A 20,636-nucleotide genomic window follows, 5' to 3' on the forward strand; every position below is an offset into this window, starting at 1 on the left:
AATTATATTTTTTTGGTTTTAATTGGCACCGTATTTCAGAAAATTTTTCAAGTTTCAGATTCAGAAACTAGTAGGGACATAGTTTTGTCTTTCTGGCACACCTAACTAATATGTGGAAAGTTTGAGAAGAAAATAATTTCAAAACACGAATTTTCTCTCAAGATAAGCGATTTGAAAACTATCCACCGCTCAATAGAATCTTAAAAATGGTTTGAATTTTAATTGCAATGGTCTAGGTTGACGCTGAATCTGAGATACTACCTTTTGGAACTTGGCCAGTTTTCCAAAAAAGAAATGGATAAGAGCTAGAGGAAAAAAACACGATTTTTTCAAAAATGCTTTCACATTGAGAACCAATACCTCCCCCTCCCCTCACTCAAAAGGAACCTCCGGAACTTCAATTTTTCTGAGTGATTTTATTCAACTCAATACGACGTTCTGTAGGTACTAGATTTGGTCAAAATTTCTTAGCATCCCCCCCCCCTTCATGAACTATCCAAACCAAAATACAACTTCGAAACCAGTTACCTATACCCATTTTAGCTATACCTTAACCGATATTGTTCACAGTCTGATGGCAACATCTACCATTTCTTTCCCTTTCACCCCCCACCCTTCAAACAGTTTTTTCACAAAGGTACCAGTACCTGTTTATTTCTACGTCTTTCCATCATTACCTATTGTAACCAGTGTGGTCATTTTGTTAGATGCATTTTCTCGTCGTCTGATTCATCACGTGTTCGTTCATTTTTCGTGTGAGAAAGTGATATTTGAACAGTAGATCATTACATACGCGATTAATTATTATTAACATTTAACAACATTATCAAGTGAAATATCGTGAACGATTTCAAGTACTCCTGAATGTCGAATAATTGGTGAGTACGTACATTGTACTTGTACATAGATATTATTTAATGTTTTTTTAAACCACATTTTGGCATTTTGCATCGAAGCATTAAAATATTACTGCAAATTACCTACCAAAAAATCGTGAAATTTCAACTAATTTAGCAAAAATTTCGTATAAAAACGTAAAACTTGTTAGAATGGCTTCAAAACAACTAAAAATAACCAAGTAACATTTTTAAAAATCGCGTGCATTATAGAATACTAGGTACCAGTAAAAATTTACGTAATCCGTTGAATAAAATTTCGCAAAAATGACTTGAAATATCTTGGAAACAAAAAAATCAGGATGAAGAAGTGGGTATAACTTTATGGTAAAAATTTGTCAAAAATAATAAAGTTGGTAGAGTTGAGGTTGGTTAAAATTAGTACTATATCGTAACATTTATACTTGAAACATCCTTCTGAGCTTTATTATCTGAGCAATCGAGTAAAATGGAAAAAGTCAGGGAATTTTATCCTTCTAGAGAAGTCATGGTAATGACAAGGAAATCCAAAATTTTCACTTCAATATCAGAAAATTTTATAAAATTAACTACGTATTCCTTACCTTAGTTTCCCCATTTTTGTAAAAAAAAATGCTGATTTTTGCCTTCGATTGTCAAAAAAGTTAGGTTCCGAAATCGTCAAAAAAAAATGTTTTTTTCAAAATTGCCGAATAAAAGTCATTTTTTGACAAAAATGTTTTTTTGCCTTTTTCAAAAAAATCCAGTGTTCTGCCAAAATTGCCAAAAAGTATGTTTTTTGCTAAAATTAAATTGTCAAAAAAGCCTATGCTTTTTGTTAATATTGTCAGAAAATTCTATTTTTGGTCAAAATCGTCAGTAGTCCTACTTTGTGTTCATTTGCCAAAACTGTCGAAAAGTACCTACCTACGTCCTACTTACATGTTTTGTTTTGAATGAAAAAAAGTTCTGTTTTTCCTCAATATTTCCGGAAAAAAACGCCCATATTCGTAGCTACCCATCCAAATTGTCAGAAAGTTCCATTTTTTAAAAATTAAATCGTAAAAAATCCTTTAAGTTAGGCCAAAATTGACAAATAATATTAATATTATTTTATTATGTTACTTGCTAAAATTTCCAAAAAACTCAGTTTTTTTTCAAAATGGTCAGAATGTTCCAAGTTGAAATTTTCAAGAGTCCTGTTTTTCGTTCACGTGAAAAAAGCCCTGCTATTCGTCAAAATTATCTACTAAAAGAAGTCCCATTAGTTTCATTTTTTGCCAATTAAATTGCAGAACATCTGAAGACGTTTTTGCAAAATTGCCAAAAAATAGGTACCTATTATTTATTATATGTTTTGTGCTGAAATCACCGGAATTCTCAGATTTGCGTCAAAATTGTCCATGAGAGTTTTACATACTACACATACTTATATGTTAGGTACCTGGTACCTATTTAATGTCGAAATTGAGAATTGTCAGTAGTTCTGTCAAAATCACAAAACGATCGTTCTATTTTTACTAGTAATTTGTCGATAGTGCCACTTTCTGTTTGTGAAAAGAGCCCTGTTTTCGCCGAAACTGCTTGAAAAATGAGTCTCTTTCTTGCCCAAATCATCTGAAAGTCCTAACTTCTACTGTTTTAGTCGGGGAGCCCACTTAAGGATAAATTGCACCCCCCCCCGTCGATCCTCAGGGCCAACTTTTTTCTTAAAGGGTGAGTCCTAAGGAACATTTCTAGCCCTTGTACTCAAAAAAAAAAGTGGCCCTACTTACAAAATGGCGGCCATTTTGATTGACAGGTCAGCCGAATTGGCAGATTTTGCGTTTTAACACAGACTTGCACGAACTTTTTCAAACTTTACAAAGGTAGATCGAAAGATCATGCAAAAATTTATCACCTGTCAAAATTTCAAGTGCTGAAGTGCGTTTTTCGATTTTTGGTGAATTTTTTAAAATCGAATTTAGGTCAAAAATGAGGGAAAAAATCAAAATGTTACCAAATTGACCAAGAAAGCTGAAATTTGGGATACACCCTATTTTCGACATGCCAAATCGATTGGAAACTGTTTCAAACCGTTTAGAGCAGTTCTGGAGCCTCCAGCAGATTTTTGAAACTGGAAATTCCCATAAAATTCCATCAAATTGGAGATGTAAAGCTAAAATTTATTCTAAAAACTAATTTCAATACGCTACGAAGTACTGCAGGTGAATTTAAAGTCGTTTTGAAGCCTCCAGCGACTTTTTAAAAATTCCTGATTCATCCAGCAGATTTTTGAAACTTTAAATTTTCACAAAATTTCATCAAATGGAGATGGAAAGCTGAAATTTACTCTACACTCCAATTTTAACACCCTCTGAAAACGATTTCTGGTGGGTTTCAAGTCATTTTAGAGCCTCCAACGACTTTTTTGAAAATTACTGGAGCCTCCAGTACATTTTTGAAACTTGAAATTTCCCCAAAATTTCATCAAACCAAGACATGCCAAATCGATTGGAAACTGTTTCAAACCGTTTTGAGCAGTTCTGGAGCCTCCAGCAGATTTTTGAAATTCGAAATTCCCACAAAATTTCATCAAAATGGAGTTGGAAAGCTGAAGTTTATTCTGCAAACTAATTTCAATACGCTACGAAGTCAACTGCAGGGGAATTTCAAGTTGTTTTGGAGCATCCAGCGATTTTTTGAAAATTACTGGAGCCTCCAGTGGATTTTTGAACCTTTAAATTTTCACAAAATTTCATCAAACGGAGATGAAAAGTCAAAATTCATTCTGCAAGCTAATCTTAATACGCTACGAAGTCGTCTGCTGGGATTTCAAGTTGTTTTGGAGCCTCCAGCCACTTTTTGAGAGGTCGTATGGTGTTTTTTGGAAAATTGAAATTTCCAAGAAGCAGCTGCAAGCTTCAAAACCATTTGAAACCATTTGAAACCACCATGTAGTCGGCTTCATATCGAATTGAAATTAGTTTGCGAAGTAAATCTCAGCTTGCCAACTCCATTTGGTAAAATGTTCCAGGAATTTCAAGTTTCAAAAATCTACTAGAGACTCCAGTAATTTTCAAAAAGTCGCTGGAGGCTCCAAATGACTTGAACCCACCTGAAGTCGTCTTCAGAGGGTGTTAAAATCGAAGTGTAAAGTAAATTTCAGCTTTCCATCTCCATTTCATGAAATTTTGTGAAAATTCAAAGTTTCAAAAATCTACTGGAGGCTCCAGTAATTTTCGAAAAATCGCTGGATGCTCCAAATCGACTTGAAATTCACCTGCAGTTGACTTCGTAGCGTATTGAAATTAGTTTGGAGAATAAATTTCAGCTTTCCAACTTCATTTTGGTGAAATTTTGTGGGAATTTCGAGTTTCAAAAATCTGCCGGAGGCTCCAGAACTGCTCAAAACGGTTTGAAACAGTTTCCAATCGATTTGGCATGTCGAAAATAGGGTGTATCCCAAATTTCAGCTTTCTTGGTCAATGTGGTAACATTTGGATTTTTTCCCTCATTTTAAGCCTTTTGATTTTCAAAAATTCACCAAATGATCGAAAAAAGCACTTTAGCACTTGAAATTTTGACAGGTGATCCATTTCTGCTTGATCTTTCGATCTACCTTTGTACAGTTTGAAAAATGTTGTGCAAGTTCTATGTTGAAACGCAAAATCTGCGATTTCAGCTGACCTGTCAATCAAAATGGCCGCCATTTTGTAAGTAGGGCCACTTTTTTTTTTGAGTACAAGGGCTAGAAATGTTCCTTAGGACTCCCCCTTTAAGAAAAAAGTTGTCCTGGAGGATCGACGGGGGGGGGGGTGCAATTTATCCCTAAGTGGGCTCCCCGACTATTTCTGTCATAATTGCCAGAGTGATCTTGTTGTCTGTTGTAGGTACGTTTGACACAGTTGTCCAATAGTAAGTACCGCTTTTTATTTGTGTAGAAAAAAATATTTTTTCTCAGAATTGCTAAAAACAAGGGTTCATTTTTTTGAAAAAATTGTCAACAAGTTCCTAGTTTTGTAAAAATTGTAAATTTTGAAAGATTTTTTAACTCTAGCATTGTAAGTACAAAAAAATACAATTATGTACGCGGTTAAAAAAAAAACAATTTTTTGTGTTTTTACAAAAATTTATTGTTGTATTATCGGAATTTTGCATACTTGTGGCAAGAGTTCATGAATGTCAATTGTCATGGAGATGGTTAATAAGTAGGTACATACCTATTATTTCGAAAAGTATTTAATTCTCATCATGTAGGTACCGAAGAAAGTCACAATGCAAGTTGTTTGGTGATCAGCAAGTGATTCTAAATGCATCTTAAACCTTGCCATATTTTATTATTTTTATGGTGATAATAACCGTGACTAATTACGATCATTTCGATTCCAGCTTAGAACATGGAAGTTGAGATGAATATGGAACTGAAAATGGACGACGTTAGACCACGAGTGTACGATATTCTTCATCCGACTCCAGTACCATTGAAACAACTGTCAGCTATTGTCACTAGCTTCGAAGTATGGCGTTATGAAATGAATACTCAACGTATCAGAAATAATTTATCGGACTTTCTTGAAAATCAAAATCGGGAATATTGTAATATCAAGTTGAACACTATAGTCCCCGATATTCCACGTGTGATTAATGATCTGGTCCAAGGATACATCGAAAAGTTCCAACGTTCATTAAAAGAATGGTTCTATAGTCATTATGAAACATTCAGGTCTTATAGTTCCTCTGATCATGAAAATTGTATTTTGAACGATTTCGATGATTTCGTGACAGATTTCAAAGGGGATGTGGATTATGTTCGCACAGCCGAACGTATGATGCGTTGTGATCGACTCGATGATACGGTAAAATTCAAAATCGCCTGTATATATTGTTTTGAAAACGACATCAGACGACTTTGGCCATCTGTATGTGAAGCAATAACCTCGAGAGATGTTCATTCTTGTGATTGTGATGAACTGCAATACTGGAATTACTGGATTCGAATTCTCACAAATCAGTTGGATAAAACAGACGTTCGCGAAGATGACCATGTCGCGATTTGTGAATCAATTTTCGTGAATTGCGTAACTAGTGAAAATAGATCATCGATGGAGTATTTTTGGTATCACGTACGACCAGATAATCGTTTGGAGAAAACTTCAGATTTGCTCGATAACGATGACGAATGTGTTGCCAGATTCATTTTGCCAAAACTGGACGACCAACAGCTTTCTAAATTTGTCAATAAGTATGGCCGTTTCCTTATGACTGAATTGTTAGATTATCAACTCGATGAGGGGTTCGATATTGTACCAACTTGGATGTATATTAGAAATTTTATGAACGAAAGCCAGTTTTTGGAACTTACCGAATGCATGTTGACATTGTTAGCGTCCTATGATGGAGACAACAATAAACTATTTTTTTGTCGAGAAATATGGAACAGTGCTCCGCATAATTTAAAGCAATCAGCAGTGAGAAAAATTCTATCTAGCACTGAATTGTTTAATAAGCTCGTTTCCCAGCTCAATAATAATGGTATGAAATCAACTCCGAAGTTTGTCAAGCTCCTGTTCAACATTCTTCCATCTGCCTCTGTCAATGATAGAAACTCATTCTGGAATAACTGCTGGCATCGTCTCATTGAAGTCGCTCGATGCAAAGTTTTGCAACAGCTTATGAAGCTATGCTTTGGAAACGAAGATGAGATTACTCAGTTTAGGGCAACTGTAATGGCCAACAGCGAGCACCTACGTCGATTGTGTATTTCGTTAGTAAATGACGTAAATTTTGACAAATTGAAGGACTTGGTGAAATTCAGTCATCCTGAGGTTCAACAAGCGAGAAAATTTAAACAAGAATTACTTCAGTTTACTTTGCTCGGTAAAGATTGCCAATTTAGTAGTTATTACTGCCCTGTCGGATATTTCTATGATTTAAACGACTTCATCGATAAAACTTATGACGACGCTAATCTGTCTGCCGAGTTCAAAAATCAGCTCGTAATGTCCCCTGCATTTGAAAAATTCGTATCTTTACGTGTTCGCTCGACTTACGTTCATGATTTATTCGAAATCAAGGAATTCGTTGACGAATTACAACTGACAGAACAAACACTAGTGCAAATAAAAACTCGTATTATTGATTCGTTCAAAGAGAGTTTAACTGGAAATGGATCCAAACGTGATTTATTGAAGAAGAGGAGTTTGGATTATTTTTTATCGTGGTGTTTGGGAAGTAATGCCGAAGTAGAAGAATTTAGGCGTAACCATGCTTTAATAGTTATTTAAGGAGACTGGTGAATCTTGTCGGTGCAAATTATTTCGTAAAGTTTTTCTTCATTACCTAGTTCAGAATGTTTTCTGTTTCGATGTACCTATTTTTTTGGTTTAGTTGAGCTTTTATTGGTCAAATTTAATATTTGATTCAGTTAGGAATCTACTTTGTTTATTTTTTATACTATGTACGAGTAAATCGGATATTTAACCTGATAGGTACTGCTTGAATATGAAGGGGAAAAGTTCGAAGTTCGTATCGTGCAACTTCATGATTTTTAATCCTGTTTTTTATCGAGTTTATTTCCACTATGTCTTTGAATTTTTTAATTTTATTTTAACATCGGAGCAGTTTTCTTATGTTTGTGAAAATTGCTTTGAAAATCGTTAGCCTTTGTGGGAGTTACGTTTATGTCAATTACATCAATAAATGTTCATTTAATGATGATCGTTTGAATTTATGTATGTACTTGATACAACTTTTTTGTGGGGTTTGATCGTAATAATGTAGATGATTGGGGTTGATTGCGAAAAGAAAATATGGAAGAATTCTGGTCAAATTCAGTAGAGACCATCTGTTCGAGTTGGAAGTCGCAAAATTTTTAGCATTTTTTTTTTACTCTACCCCCTGCAATGTTTTCAATAATTATTGCCAATTTAAAAAAAAAAAAAATCAAAAAAAATATTTCATTTTCCCCAGGTTTAGATTCAATAACTATATAGTCTATATGTAGTCGTGGAGCATGCTTAAGAATAAATTGCACCTCCCCCCTCCAGTCAACCCTCCAGCACTACTTTTTCATAAAGGAGAAGTCCTAAGGAACATTTCTAGCCCTTGTACTCAAAAAAAAAGTTGCCCTACATACGAAATGGCGGCCACTTTGATTGACAGGTCAGCCGAAATCGCAGATTTTGAGTTCCAACATAGGACTTGCACAAAACTTTTCAAACTGTACAAATAAGGTAGATCGAAAGATCCAGCAAAGATTTATCACCTGTCAAAATTTCAAGTGCTAAAGTGTGTTTGTCGATTTTTAGTGAATTTTTGAAATTCAAATTCAGGTCAAAAATGAGGGAAAAAATCAAAATTTCACCAAATTGACCAAGAAAGCTGAAATTTGCGACACATCCTATTTTCGACATGCCAAATCGATTGGAAACTGTTTCAAACCGTTTTGAGCAGTTCTGGAGCCTCCAGCAGATTTTTGAAACTCGAAATTCCCACAAAATTTCTCCAAAATGGAGTTGGAAAGCTGAAATTGATTATGCAAACTAATTTCAATACGCTACGAAGTCGCTTGCAGGGGGATTTCAAGTCGTTTTGGAGCCTCCGGAGATTTTTTGAAAATTACTGGAGCCTTCAGTAGATTTTTGAAATTTGAAATTTCCCCAAAATTTCATTAAATGGATAAATGGAGAGCCGAAATTCACTTTACACTCCGATTTCAACACTCTCTGAAAACGACTTCAAGTGAGTTCAAGTCATTTTGGAGCCTCCAGCCACTTTTTGAGAGGTCGTATGGTGTTTTTTGGAAAAATGAAATTTCCAAGAAGTAGCTGGAAGCTTCAAAATCATTTGAAACCATTTGAAACCACTATGTAGTCGACTTCATGTCGTATTGAAATTAGTCGGAGAAGTAAATTTCAGCTTGCCAACTCCACTTGGTAAAATGTTGCGGGAATTTCAAGTTTCAAAAATCTACTGGAGGCTCCAAAATGATTTGAACCCACCTGAAGTCGTCTTCAGAGGGTGTTAAAATTGGAGTGTAGAGTAAATTTCAGCTTTTCATCTCCATTTGATGAAATTTTGTGAAAATTTAAAGTTTCAAAAATCTGATGGAGACTCCAGTAATTTTCAAAAAGTTACCGGAGGCACCAAAATGACTTGAAATCCCCCTGCAGTTGACTTCGTAGCGTATTGAAATTAGTTTGCATAATCAATTTCAGCTTTACAACTCCAATTTGATGGAATTTTGTGGGAATTTCGAATTTCAATAATCTGCTGGAGGCTCCAAAACTGCTCAAAACGGTTTAAAACAGTGTCCAATCGATTTGGCATATCGAAAGTAGGGTGTATCCCAAATTTCAGCTTTCTTGATCAATTTGATAGAATTTTGATTTGTTTCCTCATTTTTGGCCTAAAATTTGATTTTCAAAAATTCACCAAAAATCGAAAAACACACTTGAGCACTTGAAATTTTGACAGGTGATGAATCTTTGCTTGATCTATCGATCAACTTTTGTACAGTTTGAAAAATTTTGTGCAAGTCCTATGTTGGAACGCAAAATCTGCGATTTCGGCTGACCTGTCAATCAAAATGGCCACCATTTTGTATGTAGGGCCACCTTTTTTTTTTTTGAGTACAAGTGCCAGAAATGTTTTTTACGACTCCCCCTTTAAGAAAAAAGTTGTCCCGGAGGATCGACCGGGGGGGGGGGTGCAATTTATCCATAAGTGGGCTCCCCGACTAATACACACTTTCAACGCTTTGGCATAACTAGGTAATGTCGAATGTTCGAGAAGAAAATAATTTCAAAACACGAATTTTCTCCCAAGATGAACGATTTTAAAACTATCCACCACTCGGTAGAATCCTAAAAATAGCTTTGAATTTTATTGATGGAAATGGCCCAAGTTGACGCAGAATCTGAGATACGATACTACCTTTTGGAACTTGACCAGTTTTTCAAAAACAAATTGGGTAGGACCCTGTTGGGGGAAAATCCGTGATGAAACCCGCCAAAAAATCCGTCGCGGCTATTTGGGACTAACCGCTAACCGCTAAGCGGAATTTATGGCGGTTTTTTTTCCGCAATGCGGAATTTGAAAGCAGAATAATCGTCATCGCGGTAAAGCGGATTTTTGATATGGCGGTTTTTTGATATCGCGATTTTTGATACACTGAGAAAAAACTGTGGTGCAATGTACTATACGAGTACATTTTTGATTTTTTAAAAATAATTAATGCGTTTGATATGCATTATGTTTATGTGAATCAGTTTACATTGCACTTAGCGATTTTTTGACACAATTTTCGTGTCAGTATATCAACGAAAATTTCCTACCTAACTGGGGATTCGAACCTGCGACCCTACGTCCCTAACTACCTAACCTTAACCACTAGACTACGGGGCCTATCGTTGAGCATACTGCATTTTGAACAATATAAGCAGGAGCGGATGGGCACTTTAAAAGTTACCAGGATGTGGCGCTGGCTTTGATGCGACGCCGTTTTTTGAACGATGATTGGGGGGGGGGAGGGTGTACGTACGTGATGAAAAAATGAAATCATGCGTACTTTTTTTTGGAATTTTTTCACCTTGAATATTTTAGCCAGTATTGTCATTTTGAGGGGGTGTAAAAACTACAAATTTGTAGATTTTTTTTTTTTTTAGATTTAATTGCTGAATTCAATTATAATTTACTAGGGTAAGGTGCATTACAAAATCCAAGTTTTTATAAATCAAAAAAAAAATGCAATAGGTACTTGACTACTTGTGTTGAATTAAAGTCAATCAAAGTATTTGTAAAAAGATAAACAAAATTTTGAAAAATTAGTTTCAAGTATTCTTGAATTTTGATAACTCACAGGGTATGTTTAGTACTCCAAAAACATAATTTTGGGCCCATAACCCGGCCCTCATCTTACTCCCTTCGATCAGGTGGGCCAAAAAACGCTCTTTTCAGGGGAAAAATTTTGCATCAGCGCGTGTTTGAGATAAAATTTTTCTGTGAACGAATATAGTTGGAGGATACATGGGGGTACCTCCCTGAATTTTTTCAGAATTTTTCATCGTAGGGGTGGGGAGAAAGGGAAACAAAAGAAAACTTTGAATCGACGTCATCCCGGAACAAAAAAACATACCAAAACGATTTTTTCGATCTTATAGGTGTACCTTCTATAGAGATCATCGCCCGACCATTTGGATTGGTGGGTCAAGCTCAAAAGCTCAAAAAAACCTCAAAAACCACGTTTTCAAGTATAGGTCTTTTGAAAATATTTTCTTTGCAAATGTTTCGCAATAATGACGAAAAAATATTACAAGATAATTATGTATTTTTATTTCTGAAACTGAGGAAATATTTTGGAACGTACTTAGTGATGCCAATATTTTATATTTCAAAGAATCAAGAAAAATTGCCAAAAATCACCAAATTTTTGGTGATGTACAATAAATGGCAATAACGATTAAAAATGTGTAATTACATAGAATGGATTCAGAATCTCAAATAATTTCATTTGGGACAGAGGGGCCAACAATTTTTGAAAAAAATCTCGTTGCTAGAATCATGTCTTCTTCATATATTTTGAGTGAATCCGTAATTTTTTATTCGAAGATCGTTGAAACATGATTTTTAAATTTCTTCTCGAAAAAATCGTTTTTTTGTGAGCAAGAGATGTGGAGAGGGGAAAATTTTTTGGCTCCAACATTTTTTCAAAGGTACATAACAATGTTTCATCAAAATTTCAAAGCATTTCACTTATTTTATCCCTCCCCCTCCCGAATACTTTTTAGCCATCTTGATGTAAGCAAAAATACTTCTGCGCGCGTAGTTTTGTAAAACACGTAGAACAATTTTAGTTCTCTTCAATTTCCGCTATTTGTCCATAATTTTTGAGAAAAACGTAAAAAACGTGGTTTTTTGAGCTTTTGAGAGTTTGACCCAGCTAATCCAAATGGCCTGGCGATGATTTCTATAGAAGGTAGACCTAAAAGATACATACTTATTTAACAAAAAAATCGTTTTGGTATATTTTTTCGTTCCGGGGATATGGCGATTTAAAGTTTTCTTTTGTTCTCCCTTCTCCCCCTCTCCCCCTTCGATGAAAAATTCTGAAAAAATTCAGGGAGGTACCCCAGGTATTCTCGAACTACATCCGTTCACAGAAAAGATAAGCTGCATTTAAAATTCAGGCGAACCACCACGGGGTAGACGCGATTTTTTCAGCGGTTTTTTCCGCGGTTTACTCGCTTCACTGGTAATTTGGCGGATTATTATTCCGCTAAGCGGGTTTTTGGACGGATTAGCCAGTTCGCTATAAAAGTCGCTTTCAAGTAAATCGTCTAATCCCTTAAAGGCGGTTTTTATAGCGGATTGGCGGTTTTTTTGGCGGATTTATTCGCGGAATCGCGGAATTTCACCCAACAGGGGATGAGCTAGAGGAAAAAGACGTTTTCAAAAATATGTACAATTTCTTCTTTGAAAACAAATATCTCCCCCCTACCCCTCCAAAAGGTACCTCCGGAACAGCAATTTTTCTGAGTGATTTTCAACTCAATATGAAAGTCGCTGTACTAAATTTGGTTAAAATTTCCCAACATCCACCCTCCACTGAACTATCCAGGTATCCAAATGAATGATTTCATTGTCATTTATCTGCCAAAATAAATACAACTACGAAACAGCTAGTTACCTACCCATTTTAGATCATCTACCAGTTCTTTCCCTTTCACCCTCACCCACCAAACAGGTCTGCGGTTTTTTCACAATGTACCAGTAAATGTACCAGTTCTACCCCGCGCAGTACTTCTTCGTCTATTTATACTTTGTAACCAGTGTGGAGTGTGGTGTTTTTGTTAGATGCATTTTAACGTCGTTTGGTTTATCACGTGTGTTCGTTCATTTTGCGTATGAGAAGGTGATATTTGAACTATTTTTTTGTCATTTCTACGTAGATACATACGCGATTAATTATTGTTAACAACATTATCATGTGAAATATATCGTGAACGATTTCAAGTATTCCTGGCTGTCGAATAATTGGTGAGTAGTGATTACATTATAAATAAAGTTTTTCTTAACCACGTTTAGTTAATTGTGTACGTCCGTAATCAAACTACGAATAATCGCGAGTTTCTGTCTGTTATTTCCTCGCCATAGTTGAGCGTCATTTGGCAAAAATAAGAGTAGTACTGAAAATTACATCGAATGTTAAATTTTACGATTTATTGAATGCCATTTTGCATTGCAGCATTAAAAAAATTATTGCAATTCGTACAAAAAATTGTAAAATTTTGACTAATTTAGCAAAAAATTGTGTATAGAAACGTAAAACTTATGAGAATGACTTCAAAACAATTGAAAATATGTACTTAACGAAGAACTGGTAAGTAATTTGAGCAAATGTTCTGAAAATCGCGTGCATTATAGAGTAGGTATTAGGAACCTACTACCTACCAGTAAAAAAATAGTAGGTTGATAACAATTGCTTGAAACATCTTTCTGAGTTTTATTATCTGAACAATCTAGAAAAATGGGGAAAGTCGAGAAAATTTTACCTTGAGAAGCCATGGTAATGTCAAGTTGATCCAAAATGTTCACTCCAATATCAGAAAATTTCCTTCTATTGTCGAAGAAGTTGGGTTTTTTCTGAAACTATTGTCGAAAAAAGATAAGTTTTTTTGAAAGTCCTTTTTTTTTTTGACAAAAATGCTTTTTTGCCTTTTCAAAAAAAATTCTAATGTTCTGCCAAAATTGCCTAAAAGTATGTTTTTTGTTATTTGTCGAAAGAAAAAGTCGATGTTTTTATTGTCAAAATTGTCTGGCGTCCCACTTTGACTTTTTTTTGCCAAAATTGTCAAAAAGTACATGCTTTGTCTTCGATAAAAAAAGTTATATTTTCACCAAAATTGCCCCCCCCCCAAAAAAAACAACGCTCACACTCTTAGTACCCATTTAAATTGTCAGAAAGTTTCATTTTTTGTTAGTTAAATTGTGAAAAATCGTCCAAATATTAAGTTATTTACTGAAATTTCCAAGTCTCAGTTTCTTGTCAAAATCGTGAGAAAGTTTCATGTTGAAATTTTCAAGAGTACTGCTTTTTGTTCATGTGAAAAAATCCAGGTGCTTTTCGTAAAAATCGAAGAAGAAAAGTCCCACTTTTTTCCCGAATTGTCAGAAAGTTTAATTTATTTTGCCAATTTATTAAATAGAAAAATATTTTAAGTTTGGCAAAATTCTCCCCTCCCTCCCCCCTCCAAATACGTAGGGTATGTTATGTTTTGCGCTAAAATCGTCGGAAGTCTCAGGTTTGGGTCAGAATTGCCCAGAAAGTTCTATTTTATGACAAAATCATTGTCAATATAGTTCTTAGTTTCTGTCAAAATCGCCAGAACGATCCATTCTTTTTTTATCAATAATTCATCAAATACATAATGCCACTTCCTGTTTGTGAAAAAACCCTGTTTTCACCAAAATTGCTTGAAAAATGAGTGTCTTTTTTGCCCAAATCATCTCAAAGTCCTCTTTTCTGACTAAAATTTCCATAAGAAGTCGTGTTTTCTTTTAATGTGCAATTCGAAAAAAATTGTTTTTCATCTAAATTGCTGAGAGAGTCTCATTTTTAAAATTGCTATGTACCCACTGTTTCTGCCATAATTGCCAAAGAGATCCTGTTACTTTTGGGTCATTCCATGTCAACTCAACCAACGTTTTTGAGACATGTCTTTCGATTTCGCATTTCGCTCAAATTTTTTTTACAATATAGCCACCTCAGTGAGTGGTGGGGGGGAGGGCTTCCATTATTTTCACATTGTCTTGAGGTACTTAACTTCGGCAGCCCATTCCTCCAAAACTATGATACTTTGATCATAACTGATTTCACAGTTCGAAAGAGCATCGTATTTAAAACTTTTTAAGAATTTTGAAATTTTCAAAAGTTGAAAGTTAAACTTTCAAATTGAAAGTTTAAATTTCAAAATGGCGCTGTAAGTGGGAGCTACCATTTAGAATTTTGAAAAAATTAACATAGATGTACCTTTTGATGCTTTTTCGAAATATTTAAGTTTCGAGATGGCACTCGTTGACGGAGGGGGAGCACCCCACCCCCAATTTTGGGCTAAACTTTCGCAAAAAAATCTGGGGAATGCGATATATCGAATTCTATGTTTTTGGTGACGATGAACACGAATATGACGTCAGATTTTCGATAGGACCCTATTCATGGCCCCCAGCACCTCCCCAAAGGGGGTAAAAGTTCAAAAAAGTGTTTTGTTCGTGTGACACATGGAATAATATGTTTTTGGTGACGCTGAACACGAATATGACGTCAGATTTTTGATTGGACCCGTCCACGGCCCCCAGCACCTCCTCAAAGGGGGTGACCCCCCAAAAAATGGTTACATTCGTGTGACACATGAAATAGTATGTTTTCGATATCGCTGAACACGAATATAGCCATATTTTTTCTTAAATCGACCTCATCTATGGCCCCCAGAACCTCCCTTATAGGTAAAAAGTCCAAAAAAGTTGTTGGGCGCCGTGGATGGGGGTCTAATCAAAAATCTGACGTCATATTCGTGTTCAGCGTTACCAAAAACATAGAATTCGATATATCACATGCCCCATTGCCCCAGATTTTCTTTTGAAAGTTTCACCCAAAATTGATGGTGGGGGGTGCTCCCCCTCCATCAAGAGATCCCATCTCGAAACTTGAATATTTCGAAAAAGCATCAAAAGGTACATCTATGGAAATTTTTTTTAAAATTCTAAATGGTAGCTCCCACTTACAGCGCCATTTTGAAATTCAAACTTTCAATTTGAAAGTTCAACTTTCAACTTTTGAAAATTTCAAAATGCTTAAAAAGTTTTAAATACAATGCCCTTTCGAACTGTGAAATCAGTTTTGATCAAAGTATCATAGTTTTGGAGGAATGGGCTGCCGAAGGTGAATACCTCGAGACAATGTGAAAATAATGGAAGCTCCCCCAACCGCCCACTGAGGGGGCTGGGACCAAACTAATTGCGGGGTTCTTACTTACTGGATGGGTATATATTGTAAAAAAAATTTGAGCGAAATTGAAAGACATGACTTTCAAAATCGCCTTTTTTTGGTTGAATTGACATGGGATAATGGACCCTTTTGCTGAAGTTGTCAAAAAGTCCCGTTTTTGTTTGTGTAGAAAAAAATGTTTTTTGCCAAAATTTCTAAAAAGAAATTAAATTTTTCGCAAAAACTGTCAAAAATTTCAAAGAAATTTCAATTTTTTCCAAAATTGTCAAAAAGTTTTAGTTTTTGTCGAAATATTGTCAAAATTTTAAATTTTTTCCAAAGAAGTTCGGTTTTCTTTGAATTTATGATATTCAAAGACCAAAAAAATTGTGAATTTTTGATCTTTGATTTTAGTATCAACCTTGCAATAGAACGATTCCATTTTTTTTTTCAAGTACTTACGTACTTAGACGTACATATAAAAGTATTGTTTATTCAACATTTTTTTCTAGCTCCCCCCACAAAAATTTGTCCGAACCACATCTGTCAAATTACCATGAAAAATATAGAAGGGGGATCTGAACAAAAATTCAAAAAAATCTGGCGGAGAAAGTTGGAAAAACATTAGTATTACACCCCTCCCCCCACCTTCTATGCTATACCTATTACCTACCATTTCGTCATGTCTCTCAGTTTTAAATGCATCATAATCCTTGTCATATTTTATTATTTTTGTTGCGATACTTTAATAACTGGGACTAATTACGATCATTACGATTCCAGCTTAGAACATGGAAGTTGAGATGAATATGGAACTGGAAATGGCAGAAGTTAGACCCCGAGTGTATGATGTTCTTCATCCGACTCCAGTATCGTTGAAACAACTATCGACTATTGTGGCTAGCTTCGAAATATGGCGCTATGAAATTAATACACATCGTACTAGAAATACTAGTAAATTAACAACGTCTTGTTGTAAATGGCCGCATTGGGAACGACTCGTATACAAAACTACACTCGCTAATGTACCACGTGTGATTAATGATCTGGTTGAAAAATATATCTATAAGTTCGACCGTTCGAAACAAAAATGGTTCACAGATCATACAGCATTCCGTTCCTACAAGTGCCCGAAGAACTGTATTTTGAACGACTTCGATGATTTCGTAACAGATTTCAAAGGGGATGTTGATTATGTTCGAACAGCCGAACGTATGATGAGTTGTGATCGACTCGATGATACAGTGAAATTTGAAATTGCTTGTTTGTATTGTTTTGAAGACGACATCAGACGAATTTGGCCATCTGTACGTGAAACAATAACCTCGAGGGATGTTAATTCTTTTTCTTACTTTGGTCTACATCTGCCGTACTGGATTGGCACTCTCACAAATCAGCTGGAGAAAACAGACGCTTTCGAAGTTGATCTTGCCACGACTTATGAAACAATGTTCGATGTTTGCTCAAACAGTACTAACAGATCATTGATGGAGTATTTTTGGAATCTAATGCGACCAGAAAATCGACTAGAGAAAGCTATGGATTTACTCAATTATTATGACACATGTCTTGCCAGATTCATTTTGCCAAGACTGGACGATCAACAGCTTGGTGAATTTGTCGATGAGTTTGGCTGTATACTTATGAGCGATTTGTTAGAATGTCAAATCGATGATGGGAAGGGGATCGTTATTATACCAACTTGGATGTACATTAGAAATTATATGAACGAGAAACAGTTTTTGAAACTTTCTATATACATGTTATTAAGTTTTTTAGCGTCCTATGATGACGACGATAATAGGCTATTTTATTGTCGAGAAATATGGGACAATTCTCCGCATAATTTAAAGCAATCGGCCGCGAGAACAATTCTATCCAGCACTGAATTGATTAATAAGCTCGTTTCTCGTCTCAAAAATGATGGTATAGAATCAACTCCGAAGTTTGTCAAGCTCCTGTTAAACATGCTTCCGTCTGCCACTTTCGATGAAAGAAGCTCATTCTGGAATAACTGTTGGCATCAGCTCATTGTAGTCGTTCGATGCGAATACTTGCAACGATTTATAAAACTGTGCTTTGGAAACGAAGATGATATTACTAAATTCAAGGCAAATGTTATGGCTAACAGCGAGCACCTACGTCAGTTGTGTATTTCATTAGTAAATGATGTAAATTTTGACAAATTGAAGGACTTGCTGAAATTCTGTTATCCTGAGGTACAACAAGCGAGAAACTTCAATCAAGAATTACTTCAGTTAGCTTTGCTCGGTGAAGATTGTCAATTTAGTAAAGACATTGTCCAACATGCCAACGTTTTAAATCACTTCATCAACAAAACTTACGATGGCGCTGATCTATCTGTCGAGTTCAAAAGTAAGCTCATGATGTCCCCTGCGTTTGAAAAATTTACATCTTTGCGTGTTTGCTCGAACGATTTTTGTGATTTATTTGAAATCAAGAAATTCGTTGAAGAATTTGAACTGACAGAACCAACTCTAGTGCAAATAAAAACTCGTATTATCGATTCTTTCAACGAGAGTTTAACTGGAGATGGATCCAGCCGAGACTTATTGAAGAAGAGCAGTTTAAATTATTTTTTATCGTGGTGTTTGGGAAATGATGCCGAAGTAGAAGAATTTAGGCGTAAACATGCTTTAATAGTTGTTAAGGAAGATGAAGACTGGTGAATCTTGTCAGTGCGAGGGATTATTTTGTAAAATTTTTCTTCCTTATAGTTTAGAATGTTTTGTGCTTCGAATTTCGATGTATTTTTTTATTTTTCATAATCGGATAGGTATTTAACTTGATTTCGCTTGAATATGAAGGGGAAACGTTTGCAATTTGTATAACCTCGTGATTTTTAATTCATTTTTTTTTCGAGTTCAGTCCCACGATGTTTTTAAATTTTTTATTTTATGTTAGCATCTCTAATTGTCTTATGTTTGTGAAAATTGCTGTGAAATTTGATTTTAATCCTTATCGGAGTTACGTTTTTGTCATAGGTAATTAATTATAGGAATAAATGTTCATTTTTTGGTGAAGATGTTTTGAATTTGTGTAAGTATTTAATACAACTTCTTTGTAGGATTTGATCGTAATACGTAATAATAATTGTTCTCTTACGATATACCTGTTCGAGAAATCATCTGCCAAAATTCAACTGCGAAACAGTTACCTATTTTAGCTATTCCTTTTAACGTAATTGTTCACAAAAACTGCCACATTTAAACTCATCCAAATTTTGAGAAAATTCTATTTTTTGTTCGGTACTTAATTAAATTTTAAAACGTTCTTCAAGTTACGCCAAAATTGACAAAAAATATCATTATATTCGTTGCTAATATTTTCAAGTCTCAGTCTCTTGTCAAAATTGTCAGAAAGTTCCATTTAAAAATTTTTAAAAGTTCTGCTTTTTGTTCATGTGAAAAATCCCTGACTCTCGTCAAAATTGTTGAAAAAATCTCTTTTTGTGTCCGAATTGTCAGAAAGTTCCATTTTTTTAGTCAATTTAATTGCAAAAATATCCTAAGTTTTGACAAAATTGCCCCACAAAAAAAATATGTGTGTGATATGTTTTGCGCTAAAATCGCCGGAAAGTCTCAAATTTGAGCCAAAATTGTCAGAAAGTTCCATTTTATGTCAAAATTATATCTTTTTTTTACCAATAACTATTGTCAAATTGTGCCGCTATCTGTTCGTGAAAAAATCCCTGTTTTCGCCAAAATTGCCTAAAAAGCAGTCCCTTTTTTGCCCAAGTCTTCTCAAAGCCCTTTTTCCTGCCTAGAATGTCATAAAAAGTCGTGTTTTCTTTTAATATTAAAAAAAAAAAACTGTTTTTCGTCCAAATTGCTGAAAAAGTCCCATTTTTGTTGTCAAAATTGTCAAAAAGTACGTACCTACCTACTGTTTCTGTCATAATTGAAAAAGCGATCCTGTTTGTACTTTTGCCGCAAAGTTGTCAAAAAGTCACGTTCTCTGTTTTGTGTGGAAAAAAAGTGTTTTCCGCCAAAATTTCTAAAAAAAAAAGGGTTTGATTTTTTGCAAAGATTTTTAAAAAGTTTTTCTTTTTGTCAAAATCGTTAAAATTCCAAGTTTTGCTTAAAAAAAGTTCTATTTCCGCCAAGATTGCTACAATTGTGTAAGCAGGGGAAATCAAAGAATTACCATAAACCATGGATTTTTCCCCCTCGAATTATAAATTTTCAAAACTGTTTGCCGAGCGAACTTTTTGTATAACCAGAGTTAGAGAGTAGAAAAATCGACTTTCTCGCATCAAAATAATGTTTCACTTGAAATATTCGGAAACTATAATTTCTAATGTCGTTTGCCAAAATTGCTTGTTCTTGAAAATAAACATTATAATGGGTAGATACTTATAATGTCCTAAAAAAAATAAAGAATTGCGAGGCCTCATTCATATTTTTAAAAATATTAATTTCTTAAAACTGAAAATACTAAAGCCATGATATATAACTAACTTTTTGCATCATTAAAATTTCAAGAATGATGTTTTGCATTTCGAATTATCAATTTTTCACAGCTTTTGGCCTCGCTTCACTCGGATCATTTCACTGACCGAAGTTGAAGGATAAACCAATTGACTTCTCACATCAAAAATAATGTGTTACTTTTGAAAAATTATAAATTTTCGAAAGCTTTTGCTTTCGATTCGCTCGGGCAGATTTTAATTTCTACTGTGCTATTTGTCAATAATTTTCAACAATGAAAAATTAACATCAGAAATTCAAGAAATATAAGCAAATCAATACCTAGAGGTTTATGATTCTGTTGTAAAAAAGTACAAAAAAGGTGTA

The 20,636-nt window shown here is 34.7% G+C and overlaps 2 protein-coding genes across 5 annotated transcripts in view; both read left to right on the forward strand.

The window, feature by feature from the left end:
* The first annotated feature begins 661 nt into the window (after positions 1–661).
* LOC135848473 (uncharacterized) overlaps positions 662–20,636 on the forward strand; it is a 196,305-nt gene continuing 176,330 nt past the window's right edge. The window contains exons 1-2 of one of the 2 annotated variants that reach the window (XM_065368385.1): positions 665–878; positions 5,226–7,551. In XM_065368385.1, coding sequence (XP_065224457.1) covers positions 5,234–7,120 — 1,887 coding nt within the window. In that variant the 5' untranslated portion in view covers positions 665–878; positions 5,226–5,233 and the 3' untranslated portion in view covers positions 7,121–7,551. Of the gene's footprint in view, positions 879–5,225; positions 7,552–20,636 lie in introns of those variants that run through there. The other variant, XR_010559355.1, reaches the window with a different exon arrangement.
* The window catches only part of LOC135847459 (uncharacterized), a 52,771-nt gene continuing 44,663 nt past the window's right edge, over positions 12,529–20,636 (forward strand). For 2 of the 3 annotated variants that reach the window (XM_065366992.1, XM_065366994.1), the window contains exon 1: positions 12,529–12,872. Coding sequence is in view for 1 of the 3 variants with exons in the window: in XM_065366991.1 (XP_065223063.1) it covers positions 16,611–18,509 (1,899 nt within the window). In the remaining 2 variants the exon portion in view is untranslated. Of the gene's footprint in view, positions 12,873–16,602; positions 18,861–20,636 lie in introns of those variants that run through there. The other variant, XM_065366991.1, reaches the window with a different exon arrangement.

This window comes from Planococcus citri, chromosome 5 (assembly GCF_950023065.1).
Source record: "Planococcus citri chromosome 5, ihPlaCitr1.1, whole genome shotgun sequence".
Taxonomy (NCBI): domain Eukaryota; kingdom Metazoa; phylum Arthropoda; class Insecta; order Hemiptera; family Pseudococcidae; genus Planococcus; species Planococcus citri.